The 18,977-nt window shown below is 43.9% G+C and overlaps 1 protein-coding gene across 1 annotated transcript in view; it reads right to left on the bottom strand.

Annotated features, from left to right (window-relative positions):
* Positions 1–2,333: 2,333 nt before the first annotated feature.
* Positions 2,334–18,977, bottom strand: part of LOC115180143 (hepatocyte growth factor) — a 42,955-nt gene continuing 26,311 nt past the window's right edge. Inside the window, exons 10-18 of the mRNA XM_029742030.1 lie at positions 17,399–17,492; positions 16,058–16,179; positions 14,993–15,028; positions 14,631–14,745; positions 8,595–8,669; positions 6,809–6,946; positions 6,537–6,643; positions 5,229–5,371; positions 2,334–5,073 (exon numbers count right to left, since the gene is read on the bottom strand). Of these exons, the coding sequence (XP_029597890.1) occupies positions 4,846–5,073; positions 5,229–5,371; positions 6,537–6,643; positions 6,809–6,946; positions 8,595–8,669; positions 14,631–14,745; positions 14,993–15,028; positions 16,058–16,179; positions 17,399–17,492 (1,058 nt within the window). The 3' untranslated portion in view covers positions 2,334–4,845. The remainder of the gene's footprint in view (positions 5,074–5,228; positions 5,372–6,536; positions 6,644–6,808; positions 6,947–8,594; positions 8,670–14,630; positions 14,746–14,992; positions 15,029–16,057; positions 16,180–17,398; positions 17,493–18,977) is intronic.

Here is an 18,977-nt window from a genome sequence, read left to right as displayed (position 1 = left end):
TACCATCTTTAGGCAGGAGAGGGCGACAGAGTCCTATGGATACATTCCTTCTCTTGCTGCCAGGCAAGTTCATCAGCTTGTTTGAGGGAATCAGTTTAAGCAGGCACAGAATCGCTAATCTTGATCACAAAATGCAAAGTTATTTTGGATGCAAGGTACTTGGTAGATCAGTGATTCTGCGCAGCCTGATTGCAATGCAATCCATCTCAAACACACATATCTATTTTCTGTCAGTGCTCAGTATCTCCACCAGAAAGAGTCATACCCTGAGACCCAGACTAAGATATTCCTGGGGCCCAGACTAAGGTATCCCTGGGGCCCAGACTAAGGTATCCCTGGGGCCCAGACTAAGGTATCATTGGGGGCCTAGACTACAGTATCCCTGGGGCCCAGACTAAGGTATCCCTGGGGGCCAAGACTACAGTATCCCTGGGGCCAAGACTATGGTATCCCTGGGTACCAAGTCTATTGTGTACCCTGGGGCCCAGACTACGGTATTCCTGGGGGCCCAGATTATGGTATGAATGTCTGTTGCTCCGACTCAGTTGTTACATCAGTGATTCTGCTAATCAAGGTCCTAGTGAGCAGCTAATTGATAGAGTCAGGTGGGTTAAATTATCGTTGGAGCGAGAGTCTGAAGGAGGGTAGTTCTACAGGAGGAAGATTGGGCACCTCTGCCAAGAGACCGTTCTGTGAGGTTTTCCAGTGGCTCTTTATAAATGAATCTTTCATCGCTTACCCACACCCTCTCTGAAAATTAATTGAGGTTGAGCAGGCGAGGAGATGACTGAGGAATGGCAGATAGACGAGCTGAGATGGATCGCTCTCTGAGCTAATGGTTCTAAGTTCAGTTTTTAAGATGGCCTTCTCTTGTAGGCTTTGGAAGGGTGCATGCATACTTCAGCACGGTGACTGAGCAGGATCAACACATAAACACAACACAGGGTCTGAGCATAAACTCCATAGCACCACTTATATATTTCTGAGGTCACTGCAACAAGCTTTTAAATGCCATAAATCATCATGATTGTTTGATTAAGGTTATTGCAAGCGGATCCCATTGTGTTTACAATGTTGCTCTTGGGAATAGTCCAGCTCAAGGTTCACAAATTCCTTTTTCGAATGCTTTCCCATTAAGATTTTGCCATTGTTTTTTTTTGTCAGTAGTGGAAAAAGTACCCAATTGTCAAAGCAAAGATACCTTAATATAAAAAGACTCAAGAAAAAGTGAAAGTCACCCAGTAAAATGCTACTTGAGTAAAAGTCTAAAAGTATTTGGTTTTAAATATGCTTAAGTATCAAAAGTAAACATAATTGCTCAAATATACTTAAGTATAAGAAGTAAAAGTATAAATGATTTAAAATTCCTTATATTAAGCAAACCATTTTCTTGTATTTTTATTTATTTACGGATAGCCAGGGTCACACTCCAACATAATTTACGAACGAAGCATGTGTGTTTAGTGAGTCCGCCAGATCAGAGGTAGCAGGGATGACAAGGGATGTTCTCTTGATAAGTATGTGAATTTGACCATTTCTGTCCTGCTAAGCATTCAAAATGTAACAAGTACTTTTGGGTGTCATTCATACCGTAACCTGAAAATGTATGGCGTAAAAAGTATGTTATTTTCTTTAGGAATGTAGTGAAGTAAAAGTTGTCAAAAATATAAAGTACAGGTAACCCAAAAAACAACTTTAGTAATTCAAAGTACTTTACACCACTGTGAATTTCCCCAACAGACAAATCTTTTAAGTAGATTTAATTTCCAGAAGCACCAGACGTGACCTAAGGACTGTTGGTCCGGCAAAAGAGGGGAGGAAAGCTATTTCACGTCCCGTTACGATGAGGCACAAAGCCTTGGGGTTGGTTCGTGACAAGCCACCGCGTATGAGGTCAGCGCTGACAGGTCGGCCATTTTCTCCTCAGCACTGAGGAGTCACGTATCAAATGAGAACCCCACATGACGGAGGAAACATGCCATGGTGTCAAGTGTTGCCCAATTGCTGTCTAAGCGTCAACTGAACATCTAATGCTGCCCAAACGTTATGTGAGCGTTAACCGAACGTTGCCGCTCATCCTCTGGTCAGGAACTGGGTCATGGTGGACAGTGGCCATCCAAAACCCATAGACTGAGGTCTTATTGATATGATTGACATGGGAAGTGGGAAAATAATACCCAGAGTAAGATCTTGACCCAGAGTAAGATCTTGACCCAGAGTATCTTGAATTGTGTTGAGAGAGTATGTGTTGCAGAAAACTGTATTGCTGCAAGAATCTTTGTCTGAGGGTTTACTTTAGGAGAGAGTGCTTGACAGACAGACAGACATATGAAAAGAGTGAAACAAGCTGTAATTTACACTGTAAATGTAATATTAAAACGTGAATATAACATAATCATATAGTATATAATGTGAAGACCCAACCCGACCCCTTAAAAATAGCAGCTGTTATAGAGTTTACAGTATACAAGTTTATAAACAGAGTGACCCTATATAGTAAAAAAAAACGATGTAAATAAGACATTGGAAGTGGAAAAGTTTTTTTTTTTTTTTTTACACACACACTACTTTACATCCTATTTACATAACAGTAAAATACACTCACAGCTCTCTGCGCCAATTCTATTGTACACTATTGATTCCTGTCCACCTAAAAAAAAGGCACTGAACAGGTCAAATACCGTGACATAGTTTAACCTAACACACTGAATATTTTAGGATATAGAAATGGGTGAAATAAGTCTTCTTAGGGGCCCAGTTTGAAGAGATCATTAGTCATACATACACACCTGCTTTCTGTGATTATAAAAATGATGTCATGACTGGTTTTCAGCACTGAAAGAAAGCTATTACACTCCCCTATGTCATTACACTTACAGTATTGTCAGTATTGTTAAAAGACAAATGACTGACAAAGTGGTATGTTTTGGAACACAAGCCATACTTTTCATGTAATCCGTATAGCCATTCAGTGTACCTCCAGTAATAATAATGATTGACACTGAGTTTAAAACATGTATCAAATAAAAAGCCGCCATAATCTTCACCTCTTCTATTAGCGAGACGTGTTGCTTTGTCGACGGCAATCGCTGGCGCCCTCTCACGAGGGCCAGATGTATACAAATAAATAAGACTGCACACTACGTTCTAATCCGTTTAAATATAAAAACAGAGAGTAGAGAGGAAGCAACTCAACTGACATCTGGTGTGAGTGAGCCAAGGAAAGGCCCAGATCTATAAGACCTATTAAATAACAGAGTGCCAGAAATACACTCAATAAGAAACTACTAAATGTGTACTCTGACCACATAACGCACACCACCAGGGGCTAGTGTAGAGTTCCCTCCAAAACTGGAGACATGTTAGCCAAACGTTAGCAGTTAGCCTACATGGCTAAGTAACTGTTAGCATTAGTTAGGGAACAGTTACTGAATAGTCTTCCCAAAAACAACCACTTGGTGAATGGTGAGAGTTAGGACCTGTCTAGAAACAACCTTCTGCTCATAGCCCTACTCCCCAGGTACTGGTGTAGAGCAGTGTATACCAACTCCAGTCCTCAAGTATCCCCAACAGCACACATTTGTGTTGTAACCCTGGACAAACCTGATTCAACTCGAGATGGGCTTGATGATTAGCTGACAAATTGAATCAGGTGTGCTTTTCCGGGACAACAGAAATGTGTGCTGTTGGTATACACTGCTCTACACCAGTACCTAGGGGTTAGGGCTATGAGCCTCCTGCTATGAGCTAGAGGTTGTTTCTAGACAGGTTAACTCCCACCATTCACCAAGTGGTAACTTCTGAATGACTGAACTTTTAGCCATTACATCATGTGCCCTCAACGTGACCCAGTAGCCACGGATCGTACCAAGTCCTGTCTGGATCCCTCCTCGCATGGCTCTGGATTTGGTTCTGATCAAATTCAAGTATTTTCCAGGAGACAATACTGAGTCATCCATACCATTCCTATTGTCTTGTGAGCAGAGTGAGAGAACAAATCAATTCACCCCTCTTTATGGCTTAAGAGTATTCATATATTTCACAAAAAAAAGCAAGCTGCCCATGTGCCAGAAACTATTGTTTAGAAATGTTGTTAAAGCTAATGCCTCAATCACAAAGACAGTGTCAATACATTTTTGGTACACCAGAAATACATTCATTTCCAATGGAATGCTGCGTGTGCCTTGCAGCACTGAGTTGCAGAGGCAGTTGCAGTGTGTTCTTTGTGGTGCATACGTTGGATTTATCAAGGTATGCGTCACATTGTATGCGTAGACAGCTTGACAGAAATGGTAGCAGAAGGTGAATGTTGAACTTTTGTTGCACACATCTAAATGATGCTGGGTACTATTTTGCGCAATGACGCTGTCGGTGTGAACAAGGCGTAACAACCTGGTCCTGCATTAATCAATTTGCATATTATAAGAATCCTTCATATCCTTTTCAGCCTCTCTGAACATGTCCTTGTATTCCCAGCCTCTGAATATCCCAAAATATCTCTTCCATTCATGGTGTTTTTTCCCTCCAAAAACTGAAGCGACGTCCAGCCACGAAGCCCCAAAATGGCTGCTTCCCATAAAGTCAGTTTCCTCATTCTTACATCTCCCAACCTTCTTGTTAGTTAGGCATCCTCCCGGCTTGTGGTAGTCCTAAATATTCCACCCCTCCTCTTACAGTGCTGTCGTACAGTCCTGAATGCTCCACCCCTCCTCTTGCAGGCTAGTGGTACAGTCCTGAATGTTCCACCCCTCCTCTTGCAGTGCTGTAGTACAGTCCTGAATGCTCCACCCCTCCTCTTGCAGGCTAGTGGTACAGTCCTGAATGCTCCACCCCTCCTCTTGCAGGCTAGTGGTACAGTCCTGAATGGAGTGGTTTGGTCTGTGCTTCTTCCAGTAGTTTTTCCTCCAACCTGGAGTAGTGTATGAAGACTTTGTGGATCCACCCCGAGTAGTAGGCCACATTGACGAAGATGGCGGGCCGCCGGGCCAGGGCGCAGCCCCGTCCGTGGATGCTCACGCCCACGATGACTTTGCTCTCTCGCTCCTGGCACACCAACGGGCCACCGTAGTCTCTCTGAGGGACGAACCAATAGCAGGTTAGCGTGGTGCTCATGCAGCCAATCAAAAGGCATTATGGTAGATATGACTAACTTGAAGCAATAACTGAGTCACGCAATGTCGAGTCAATGCATGTTTCAGATCATGTAGAGTAATGTTTATGAAGCTCACCTCACACACTCCCTGGTCTTTCCTGCCCCCGGCGCACACTTTGCTGTCGGTGACAGGCAGGGTTTTGTCGTGGAGCTCAGAACACCAGTCGTTACTGACCATGGGCAGACTCACAGCTTTCAGTGCCCCCTCATATCCTGTCCCTGGACAGGAAGTAACCGGAAATAAAGCAGGAAACAGTCAGTCTACTGTCCAAACACCATATTCCAAACCTATAACCCTGGACAACATGTTTGTCTATATGGTGTCATTGTGGGGGACTTTATTCACATATTCGATACATGATATCCTAAGGTCTCTTTTCTTACAATATCATGGATCTCTTGATCCAATATCCCCCCCCATCTCTTCACCACACAATAGCATGAAACAGAGGTCATACAGAATACACTCAGTGGCCAGTTTACTAGGTACACCCATCTAGTAGCGGGTCAGACCCCCTTTGCCTCCAGAACTGCCTCAATTCTTCGGGGAATTGGAAACATTGCTCAGTTGGTATCAAGGGACCTAAAGTGTGCCAGGAAAACATTCTCCACACCATTACACCACCACCACCAGCCTGTACCATTGACACCAGGTAGGGTGGGGCCATGGACTCATGCTGCTTACGCCAAAACCTGACTCTGCCATCAGCATGACGCAACAGGAACCAGGATTCATCAGACCAGGTGATGTTTTTCCACTCCTTATTGACCAGTGTTGGTGACGGCGTGCTCACTGGAGACATTTCTTCTTGTTTCTAGCTGATATGAGTGGAACCTGATGTGGTCGTCTGCTGCAAAAAACCCATCTGTGACAAGGACCAACGAGTTGTGCATTCCGAGATGCTGTTATGCACACCACCATTGCGCCGTTATTTGCCTGTTAGATTGCACAATTCTTGCCATTCTCCTTCGATCTCTCATCAATGACCTGTTTTCGCCCACAGGACTGCCGCTGACTGGATGTTTTTTGTTTGTTGCACCATTCTCAGTGAACCCTAGACACTGTTGTGGGTTAAAAGCCCAGGAGGCCAGCCGTTTCTGAGATACTGGAATTGGCACGCCTGGCACCAATATCATACCATACTAAAAGTCGCTTTGGTCACTCGTTTTTCCCATTCTAACGTTCAGTCGAATAGTAACTTTATATAGCAAGTCACGGCCACGTGACTCACTGTCTGTAGGACGGGGTGGTGTACCTAAAAAACTGGCCACTGAGTGTATTTAGATAATACATAAGACACCACCCAGGGATAAGACACCACCCAGGGATAAGACACCACCCAGGGATAAGACACCACCCAGGGACAGTCATGTAGGGCAGTACCTTTGGTCTCTCCCCAGCCGTACATGAGACAGTTGGTTCCGTCTGTGACCCTACAGCCTGCTACTGGGAGCTGGATGGTGAAGGCATGCTCAGAGAGAGGGGCAGGCCTAGGCGTGGACACAAACACATGCATGAATAAATAAATGGTTGCTGTGCCTACAAGGCATGATTGAGAATGAATGAATGATGGATTGATTGATTATATTTTTAAAATGTATTTTATCAGGTAAGTAAAATGGCTGACTGTCTCAATGAATGAATGCTATTTTTACTTGGCCAGTTTGAGCAGTGCCAGGTTGGATCCCTCTGGGCCACAGACCACGTGTGCGATGCGGAGCCTGGGGTGGTCCAAGGACGAGTTGAGGTGAAGGAGGCCCACCTGTACACTGTACTCACTCAGGTCTGGAACACTGAGGACCACAGACTACTGTCAGACACATTCCAAATAGGGTTGACCACACATTGACCAGTCAGTATAAACTGAACATAGTATAAGCTGAAGAAAAGATTGGCCACAGCTTGTATAAACACTATAATACTGCCGTATTCTACTCTATATGAACACTTATCATTAACTACATACTAACCACAGCTACCAGCATCACTAAACTGACAATAGAACGCCTCAGCATGCACTCTACAAACTCACTCAATCTTGCTCCTCAACGAACTGTGTTCAGAGACCCACATACAGCACATTGCAGTCAGCAACAAGCTACTGAACTAATGCCAATGGCCACAGTCTTGATGGAAGCAAGGTTCTGTAATGTCAGCATGAGGAGTACAGCTAAACCCCTCACTAGGAGTACAGCTAAACCCCTCACTAGGAGTACAGCTAAACCCCTCACTAGGAGTACAGCTAAACCCCTCACTAGGAGTACAGCTAAACCCCTCACTAGGTGTACAGCTAAACCCCTCACTAGGTGTACAGCTAAAGCCCTCACTAGGAGTACAGCTAAAGCCCTCACTAGGAGTACAGCTAAAGCCCTCACTAGGAGTACAGCTAAACCACTCACTACTAGAATACCAAGCATGAACGATAAGAATGCATTAGGAGTTTAACACAGTCTAGATGGGGAGGAAACAGTCCAGGTCTTATCTGATTGACAGACTCATCTTAAAGTTGGATTTCTGCACTCATTATCTGTGGATGAGGCCTGGCCTGATTTGTTGCCAAAATGTCTCAAATGACTATGAAGTAATTGTAAGTTCACTGAATTAAAGCTCCTTCTAAATGACCCTCTTATTACAGTGTGTCATCATAAGGCACAGGAGTTTTCCTGACCATAATATTATTTACTACAGACACTGTTCCTTTGTAAAGTGTCTTTAGGTTCTTGAAAAGCGCTATACCAATCACATGTTTTTTTTAAAGTATTATATCCTATATCTCAGGCTCAAACTGTCTGTATGACTTACAAAAAAAACTCCTGGCCCAACCTCATATTTCTGGTGTACTAGGATTGAGATAACGGCAAAAAGTAACAAAAACCTATTGAAAATATGGGTGAAAAGCAAAAGCATAATCTAAAGCCCATACATCCATTAATACACTACATGGATCAAGGAGCTTTTCATTCAAACTGCTATGGCAGATCTGGACACAGTGACATGGTCCGGGCCCAGACGCTAAACACATCTGTAGAGGCTGGAGCATCCTGGGCCATATCTCAGCTCTGCTGGGGCAGAGGGTCTGTCACTAGCTCTATCATAAACAGGATATGGGCAGGCTGCATCTTCACTTAGAATGAGATTGGGGGAAAAGAGGAAGGAGGTAGATGGGAAGAGGGAGGGAGGGATGAGAGAGAGATAGACAGAGACCAACAGAGGAATGGAGAGAGTAGTAGGGAGAGGGAAAGATGGAGACAGTAGGAGGAAGAGAAATAATAAGAAACTGATAGAGAAGCAGAGACAACGTATTATACAGACTCCCCAGGTATTTGTTTTAACTCTGTTTCCATTCAACACTTGCTCTCCTCTCTCTCTTCTCCCTATGCCTCCTGTCTCTCACTTCTGCTTTGAATGAGGGGAAAAAAGAAAGATGGATGGAGAGATTACCAGGAGGAGAAGCACTGTTGATCCGTCAGCACCCATTCCTCTCGGATCAGCGAGCCCCCGCACCAGTGAGTGTTCCTGGGTAGGGAACACAGGACATCATGATAGAGCATGGGACTAAGCTCATAGACTGTTTGTACTGTATCCAACTCTTAATAAAAAAATATGTTTTACAGTCACACAGGTGCAGTGAAATGTGTTGTTTTACAGAGTCAGCCAAAGTAGTAAAGCACCCTAGAGAAATTAGGGTTAGGTGCCTTGCTTAACAACAGATTTTCCACCTTGACCTTTCGGTTACCGCCCCAATGCTCTAACTGCTAGGCTACCTGCCGCCCTCTTCAATCCATGTCAAGTCATACAGTCAAACCTTGCGGTCCTCAACGTCTGGACATTCTTTCATAATGTGTATGGATCTGTCTCAAACAGCACTCCATTCCCTATTTAGTGCACTACCTTTGATTAGGGCCAATAGGACTCTGGTCAAAAGTAGCACAAATAGGCTGCCGTTTGGAACGAAACTTGTGAGGAGTAGATGGATCGTTATCCTGCATGGCACCAATAGAAAAGTTGGCATACACACACAGGTCACCGAAAGGTTGATCGTGATCGACAGGAACAAGAAAGTCTCTGGTATGTTATCTACACCAGCCCACATCACAGTGCATGTCACCGACTCAGCCCCTCCCTGGTGGGCCACCAGCTATGCACAAACACACCATACACCCAACACCCTGACCCAACACACCCTACTAAGACACAGGCAGTTGCGCTGACACATACAGTTGAAGTTGAAAGTTTACATATACCTTAGCCAAATATATTTAAACTCAGTTTCACAATTCCTGACATTTAATCCTAGTAAAAATTCCCTGTCTTAGGTCAGTTAGGATCACCACTTTATTTTAAGAATGTGAAATGTCAGAATAATAGTAGAGAGAATTATTTATTTCAGCTTTTATTTCATTCATCACATTCCCACTGGGTCAGAAGTTTACATACACTCAATTAGTATTTGATAGCATTGTCTTTAAATTGTTTAACTTGGGTCAAATGTTCTCACTAGCTTCCCACAATAAGTTGGGTGAATTTTGGCCCATTCCTCCTGACAGAGCTGGTGTAACTGAGTCAGGTTTGTAGGCCTCCTTGCTCGCACACACTTTCAGTTCTGCCCACAAATTTTCTATAGGATTGAGGTCAGGGCTTTGTGATAGCCACTCCAATACCTTGACTTTGTTGTCCTTAAGCCATTTTGCCACAACTTTGGAAGTATGCTTGGGGTCCTTGTCCATTTGGAAGATCCATTTGCAACCAAGCTTTAACTTCCTGACTGATGTCTTGAGATGTTGCTTCAATATATCCACATCATTTTCTATTTTGTGAAGTGCAAAGCACCCCCACAACATGATGCTGCCACCCCCGTGCTTCACGGTTGGGTTGGTGGTCATCGGCTTGCAAGCCTCCCCCTTTCTCCTCTAAACATAACGATAGTCATTATGGCCAAACAGTTCTATTTTTGTTTCATCAGAACAGAGGACATTTCTCCAAAAGTACAATCTTTGTCCCCGTGTGCAGTTGCAAACTGTAGTCTGGCTTTTGGGTTAGGGTTAGGGTTGCCGGTTTTGGAGAAGTGGCTTCTTCCTTGCTGAGCGGCCTTTCAGGTTATGTCGATAAAAGACTCATTTTACTGTGGATATATACTGCTCAAAGAAATAAAGGGAACACTAAAATAACACATCCTAGATCTGAATGAATGAAATAATGTTATTAAATACTTTTTTCTTTACATAGTTGAATGTGCTGACAACAAAAATCACACAAAAATAATCAATGGAAATCCAATTTATCAACCCATGGAGGTCTGGATTTGGAGTCACACTCAAAATTAAAGTGGAAAACCACACTACAGGCTGATCCAACTTTGATGTAATGTCCTTAAAACAAGTCAAAATGAGGCTCAGTAGTGTGTGTGGCCTCCACGTGCCTGTATGACCTCCATACAACGACTGGGCATGCTCCTGATGAGGTGGCGGATGGTCTCCTGAAGGATCTCCTCCCAGACCTGGCTAAAGCATCCGCCAACTCCTGGACAGTCTGTGGTGCAACGTGGCGTTGGTGGATGGAGCGAAACATGATGTCCCAGATGTGCTCAATTGGATTCAGGTCTGGGGAACGGGCGGGCCAGTCCATAGCATCAATGCCTTCCTCTTGCAGGAACTGCTGACACACTCCAGCCACATGAGGTCTAGCATTGTCTTGCATTAGGAGGAACCCAGGGCCAACCGCACCAGCATATGGTTTCACAAGAGGTCTGAGGATCTCATCTCGGTACCTAATGGCAGTCAGGCTACCTCTGGCGAGCACATGGAGGGCTGTGCGGCCCCCCAAAGAAATGCCACCCCACACCATGACTGACCCACAGCCAAACCGGTCATGCTGGAGGATGTTGCAGGCAGCAGAACGTTCTCCACGGCGTCTCCAGACTCTGTCACGTCTGTCACATGTGCTCAGTGTGAACCTGCTTCATCTGTGAAGAGCACAGGGCGCCAGTGGTGAATTTGCCAATCTTGGTGTTCTCTGGCAAATGCCAAACGTCCTGCACGGTGTTGGGCTGTAAGCACAACCCCCACCTGTGGACGTCGGGCCCTCATGGAGTCTGTTTCTGACCGTTTGAGCAGACACATGCACATTTGTGGCCTGCTGGAGGTCATTTTGCAGGGCTCTGGCAGTGCTCCTCCTGCTCCTCCTTCTTGCACAAAGGCGGAGGTAGCAGTCCTGCTGCTGGGTTGTTGCCCTCCTACGGCCTCCTCCACGTCTCCTGATGTACTGGCCTGTCTCCTGGTAGCGCCTCCATGCTCTGGACACTACGCTGACAGACACAGCAAACCTTCTTGCCACAGCTCGCATTGATGTGCCATCCTGGATGAGCTGCACTACCTGAGCCACTTGTGTGGGTCGTAGACTGTCTCATGCTACCACTAGAGTGAAAGCACCGCCAGCATTCAAAAGTGACCAAAACATCAGCCAGGAAGCATAGGAACTGGGAAGTGGTCTTTGGTCACCACCTGCAGAACCACTCCTTTATTGGGGGTGTCTTGCTAATTGCCTATAATTTCCACCTGTTGTCTATTCCATTTGCACAACAGCATGTGAAATGTATTGTCAATCAGTGCTGCTTCCTAAGTGGACAGTTTGATTTGAGAAGTGTGATTGACTTGGAGTTACATTGTGTTGTTTAAGTGTTCCCTTTATTTTTTTGAGCAGTGTAGATACTTTTGTACCTGTTTCCTCCAGCATCTTCACAAGGTACTTTGCTGCTGTTCTGGGATTGATTTGCACTTTTCGCACCAAAGAGCGTTCAACTCTAGGAGACAGAACCTCGTCTCCTTCCTGAGCGGTATGGCGGCTGCGTGGTCCCATGGTGTTTTTACTTGCGTACTATGTTTGTACAGATGAACGTGGTACCTTCATGCATTTGGAAATTGCTCCCAAGGATGAACCAGACTTGTGGAGGTCTACAATGTTTCTTCTGAGGTCTTGGCTGATTTGTTTTGATACACCTCCAATTGACTCAAATTATGTCAATTAGCATATCAGAAGCTTCTAAAGACATGACATCATTTTCTGGAATTTTCCAAGCTGTTTAAAACCACAGTCAACTTAGTGTATGTAAACTTCTGACCCACTGGAATTGTGATACAGTGAATTATAAGTTAAATAATCTGTCTGTAAACAATTGTTGGAAAAATTACTTGTGTCATGCACAAAGTAGATGTCCTAACCGACTTGCCAAAACTCTAGTTTGTTAACAAGAAATTTGTGGAGTGCTTGAAAAACAAGTTTTAATGGCCCCAACCTAAGTGTATGTAAACTTCCAACTTCAACTGTTTCTCTGTCTGGAGACACAACTCACCACTATAACTGTTTCTCTGTCTGGAGACACAACTCACCACTATAACTGTTTCTCTGTCTGGAGACACAACTCACCACTATAACTGTTTCTCTGTCTGGAGACACAACTCACCACTATAACTGTTTCTCTGTCTGGAGACACAACTCACCACTATAACTGTTTCTCTGTCTGGAGACAACTCACCACTATAACTGTTTCTCTGTCTGGAGACACAACTCACCACTATAACTGTTTCTCTGTCTGGAGACACAACTCACCACTATAACTGTTTCTCTGTCTGGAGACACAACTCACCACTATAACTGGGCCTCTGTCCAGAGAAACAACTCACCACTTTAACTGTTCCTCTGTCTGGAGACAACTCACCACTATAACTGGGCCTCTCTGTCCAGAGAAACAACTCACCACTAACTGTTCCTCTGATGGCTCGCTCATCACAGCAAAACAGGCACATGGCAGACACTTTCACTACAGGAATCATGAGGATAATGTAAAGCACTTTACTGTTTGACCAAATCATGGTTTTAGATGCCCCCCAAAAAATATGACATTTTGAGTGAGGGGACAATTTTGAATATGTTCTTTCTACGTTTATAAGCACCCTTTTCATTTTTTATGATCCATGATCTTGGCTGTCTACCTCATGGTTTCTCAATCTCGATCCTGGGGCACATTTTTGTTTTTGCACAGCTGGTTGAAATAATCCCAGCTTTATGATGAGTTGGTAGTGCTAGGGCAAAAACCTAAATGTTCACCCGGGGAGGAGCAGGACTCTTTGTTGATGCCGCATTTGACTTTGAATGTGAGTTTGTGACCGTAGCACAGCCAATCAGAAAACCGGGCCAGCCCATCTTGATAAAGGGGTCACTGTATAAAAAACAAATTGCACAAAAATCTCAACAGGCCCATGGGCCGATGGCCATGTTACTTTTTATTTTTGATTATGTGTCCATTTCAACCAAAAACTGGTTCAGCCCATCTGGCATTTGCCACGTGGCCAATTCGCCCCTGGACTGGTCGATAGGGTTTAGTTTTTTTAAACTGAATCTGAGCGGTAGATCTCAGCCTGCATTTTGACTCAGAAAGTGATCTCGGCTCAAAAAAGTTTGGTCACCACTGACAGAGTATGACTCAAAGTAATGAGAGGTGGAAAAGGGTTCCAGAGCAAAAAGCTAATAAAACAGCACCAGAACTATATTGATTGATGTTGAAGTATCCGGTAACATGGGTAGTTTGCACGTGGAAGCATGCATATGATCAGCAGCCAATCATTTTGTCTCTGTGGTTTATTTCATTTTTTTCCCAGTGAGTCCAAGTTTAACCTGCCTATGTTACGTGAGTCTTCAACTTCCATCAATGTTTTTATATGAATGTCTTCCCTCTATTTGTCTTTGAACAGAAGGATGCAGATACAGCACATAAAACACATGGGCATGTTAAGTCTTTCATACAACAAAGGTCAGTACACTCTTAGAAAAAAAAAGAGAAAAAAAAAGCTTCAGAAGCAGAACCCTTTTGGTTCCAGGTAGAACCCTTTTGGTTCCAGGTAGAACCCTTTCCACAGAGGGTTCCACATGGAACCCAAAGGGGTTGTACCTGGGACCAAAAAGGGTGCTCCTACGGGGACAGCCGAAGAACCTTTTTGGAACCATTTTTTCTAAGAATGTACAGCTGTGTTCTAGCACAAACATAGGGCAGCCAAAACTAACACTTTAAGGACTTCATCTTCAGAGCAATAACAAAATGGCACTTTGCTGAAAAGTGTTTAGCGTAAAATGATATAGCAGGAGCACTTGTTTGCCTTGCAAACCGACAGAAGACTCAAACTAGGTGTACCACGCTTATGTGATGAGTCACTTGGCCTGAGACCTCAATGCCTAGACTTCAGCTCAGCTAGCTAACCTAAGACTTATGTTAGCTCCCATAGCTAATGCCTTTTAGCTCTATTGGCTAACACTGTCCTGCGCAAGAGACGTGGGTTCAAACCCAGGTCAGTCACGCATTCAGTAGGGGTGTTCCTGTGCATTCAGTAGGAGTGTTCCTGTGCATTCAGTAGGAGTGTTCCTGTGCATTCAGTAGGAGTGTTCCTGTGCATTCAGTAGGAGTGTTCCTGTGTAGAGGGCTCTTACCCTTTCTGGATGCTGACAACCCAACTACCATCCTTAGCCTTGTGGACCTGGGTTCCTCCAACAATCCGGGTGGTCTTGTGGATGAAGCAGGATGTCTTAAACACGAGAGAGATGCCTTGGGGTAAGAGAGAAGACAACTCATCTGGGTTAGACACTGGGGAAATATTTTAACTTTATATTATTACTAAAGAAGAGTATGCTTGGTCCAGGTTCAACTACATTGAATGGCAGCGGGAGTGATCAGTTATCCAGCCAAGCATGAACTCAGGTAAGAAAGAAAGAAAAAAAAGAGGAAAGAGAAGAGAAAAAGAAAGAAAAAGGGAATAGTAAACAAGAGAATGCTACATTAATATGACACTCACTTCTTGGGTGGGCAGAGATGTTCGGAGACTTATCACCTGAAACAAAACAATTCAACACACGGACCTCAGACAGGACATAATATATTTCACATGAACCCACTCAACATTAACATAAAGCACACATCCTCAACTCCTCCTCAAAACTATTCCTACCATTTAGTCATAGCTCAAATTATCTCTGCATCTATCTGCACCGCAGTTGGGCGGCTATATTGATTTGAACCCACAGCAAATAGATTTCCTCCAGCCAAGCTTCCAAAAACTTCACAGATCGACATGTTTTACATTACGGAGATATAACCGCGAGGCCACTTGAGAAAGCTCCCCATCAATGTGAATCGATTACAGTCCACCAAAGATGATATAGGGTACAACAAAAACAAATCACTAAACGGCTTTGCAAATAATAAAAGCGGTCTGGATGAGATTCGACATCTGTTTGGAGTTAGTGTGTCCGTTCTGTGCCAGTTAGCTAAGTGAAACCACTGCACTAAGCCATAACATAACTGTAACAAGTGATGTAAGTGAAGCTTTGCGGCACATTTCAGTCGTTAGACTACGTTATTCATTGCAGTATTACAAATGTGCAATAATCACGTCAACGTCACAAACAAAGCGATAGCTGTATTACTCATGGAACTAAGATCATTGCTGTGTTGTTGATGTGCCATAAGATCGATTGAACAACACTATGAGAGCTGTGAGTGTAGCTAGACTTTTCACTGGACTTTTATTCAATGACATTCAGTAAATTAAATGTAATTGAAGACGAAGCATCATCTGATGATTGGGCCGCTGATGACACCTACTGGGTCGGAACTCAGGTCTCCTGTGCACGACAATACTATGTTAACCGTCTGAGCTAAAGCCTAGGCACTAGCTCAGGGAGCTAACACAAGATGAGGTTACTCACCACACGAGCATGGCTGACTCAACCATCTCCATTATTGATTACTGTAGATGTAAGGTGGATGTAGAAAGATGAAGGGTAGATGTAGGAGTTTATAGGGGATGAGACAGATTGGATGAAGACAGTTTTTTGTACAGCGTTTGAGCTTTTCTTACAGCGTTTGAGCTTGCAGTAGTCCCATGGGATAGAGGGGTCCGTAGTGTGACACCAGGGTCCGTGCTTATCCTGGTCTGGATTCCTGCACAGGTTCCTCTCCAAACCCACACTGGATTCTCCACTGGAAAACATATGCATAAGCACATACAGAGACACATACTGTAGATACACATACTGTACGTAGGCACACACACACACACATGGAAAAGTCTGACACCATAACTGCATTCAGGTTGGAAACTTTGACTCAGCTGTTACTATCGGGGCAGTGAATCCTCAGAGTTCCAGCTATGCAGAGGCCTTACAAGGAAGCAAAGCAGTTTTGTGAAGAGTACTCCGGGGAATATGAAAGTATGCAATCACCACGGTTCATACAAGGAAGAAGCTACAGACTCAACTCAAAGATACAGTCCAAACACTAAACGTGGACTCAAGATCTGGTCGTATACTTCATAGACAAAACCAAGACTAAACTGAGCCTAAACAGATGCCTTCAGTAGTCTTGTTGAAACAGCAATTCCAGTCCTTCAGTTTCATACATTCAAAATAATTGGGATATCTTTAGATATGATCAATTTGTTGGAGGGCTTGGATCAGGATTGACTGGTACCCTCAGAAAAACACAATGTGAGGAGAGGGGGAAACCGATTTGTCAGCCAGTGTGAAGGTAATTTCACTTCCCCCGCCAATGTTAAACAAGCCGTAACCTTTCCGCCATTTTTCTACGCCGACCCCTTGACCTTGTGCGAGGGGCAGACTCGCTGGCTGCGGGCCACATGAGGGAAGCTGATTGGCTTTGATCTGCCGGGCCGAGAAAGCACTTCCTGGGGTTACGGGTCAGCTCTGGCACATGTCCATCTGTTGCTGCCATTTTGGCTTTTAAATTCCTTTAAATGAAGTAATTCTAACAGCCAGGGCCAACGATAGCTACGGTACTTTAGCATGGGGGCACACGGATGTGGAGAGAGGCGCAGACTATGCGCCCCTCCAGGGTGGCTTGTTCTGGAAGTTCTGAAAGCACCGTAAGGCTTCCTCTGTCAGCTAGACAAATAATAGCAGGCCCAGGACTGACCCGGGTGGGGCCCCTGATTTCCTGTCGTTGTTTGTTTTCACGGCTTAGCTTTATTCATTTACAAGGGGATTTTCTCTAAGCAACGGGAAATACCTCGTCAATAAACAGTTAATCGAAAAAGCCAGAGAATTTGAAAATGTCAAAGAAACCTTCACATACATTGCTTGAACCCATAGTTCTACTTTTTCCTCATGTGAATATGGATTGAGAGGTAAGTTCCAGTTGTGTGTGGCTGGTAAGTGTGTGTAATGTATGAGGTTTACCTTACCTGTTGCTATGATTTGCCCACAGTCCGCAGGGAATTCCTGATCTGGTCTTGGATAAATTGCCTGTGTAATTCCCTCCATTGTCCTCATAACAATCTGGGACAGAAAGAGATAGAGAGAAGGAGAAAATAAAACACTGAGTAGTCTCAATAAACCACATATAGGGTCAGTTTGAGATTACCATCTACAGTCTCTCTCGCTCTCTCACAGACACGAACGCACACACAGCTATAGCCACAGTGTAGAACAAAATATGTTGATTCAACTTAAAACTGTTAGGCTACCAGCTGCAATAGGATTGTTAGTTTGTTCAATAGAAATGTTGTTGAGCAAAACTCACAATCCTATTACAGCTGGTTGCCTTACAATTGTACATTGAATCAACATGTTTGTGTGCGTAGGACCACTGAGAGACAACATTCTGGTATTGATGCCGTCGTAAAAAAGGCACGTTGAAACTGGGCTCGATTTGTGGTTTGGATCAATTTAACATGTTGGGCCAATCTATAATTGGTGGTTCCCAAATGGAATAAAAGAGACAGGAAGATTTCTTCCACCATATCAACTGTTGCTAAGCAAGTACTCCACAAATTTCTTGTTAACAAACTATAGTTTTGGCAAATCGGTTAGGACATCTACTTTGTGCACGACACAAGTACTTCTTCCAACAATTGTTTACAGACAGATTATTTCACTCACAATTCTAGTGGGTCAGAAGTTTACATACACTAAGTTGACTGTCTTTAAACAGCTTGAAAAATTCCAGAAAATGATGTCATGGCTTTAGAAGCTTCTGATAGGCTAATTTACATAATTTCAGGTGTACCTGTGGATGTATTTCAAGGCCTACCTTCAAACTCAGTGCCTCTTTGCTTGACATCATGGGAAAATCAAAAGAAATCAGCCAAGACCTCAGAAACAAATGGTAGACCTCCACAAGTCTGGTGCATCCTTGGGAGCAATTTCCAAACACCTGAAGGTACCACGTTCATCTCTACAAACAATAGTACGCAAGTATAAACACCATAGTACCAAGCAGCCGTCATACCGCTCAGGAAGGAGACGCGTTCTGTCTCCTAGAGATTAACTTTCTTTTGTGCCAAAAGTGCAAATCAATCCCAGAACACCAAAGAACCTTGTGAACATGCTGGAGGAAACATAGGACTCGTTTTACTGTGGATATAGATACTTTTGTACCAATCGACATAACCTGAAAGGCTGCTCAGCAAGGAAGAAGCCACTGCTCAAAAACCACCATAAAAAAGCCAGACTACGGTTTGCAACTGCACCAGGGGGCAAAGATCATACTTTTTAGAGAAATGTCCTCTGGTCTGATGAAACAAAACTAGAACTGTTTGGCCATAATGACCATCGTTATGTTTAGAGGAAAAAGGGGGAGGCTTGCAAGCCAAAGAACACTATCCCAACCGTGAAGCACAGGGGTGGCAGCATGTTGTGGGGGTGCTTTGCTGCAGGAGGGACTGGTGCACTACACAAAATAGAGGGTATCATGAGGAAGGAAAATTCTGTGGATATATTGAAGCAACATCTCAAGACATCAGTCAGGAAGTTAAAGCTTAG

This window comes from Salmo trutta, chromosome 40, assembly GCF_901001165.1.
Source record: "Salmo trutta chromosome 40, fSalTru1.1, whole genome shotgun sequence".
Lineage (NCBI taxonomy): Eukaryota > Metazoa > Chordata > Actinopteri > Salmoniformes > Salmonidae > Salmo > Salmo trutta.
This window is presented reverse-complemented; position numbering and strand designations above follow the sequence as displayed.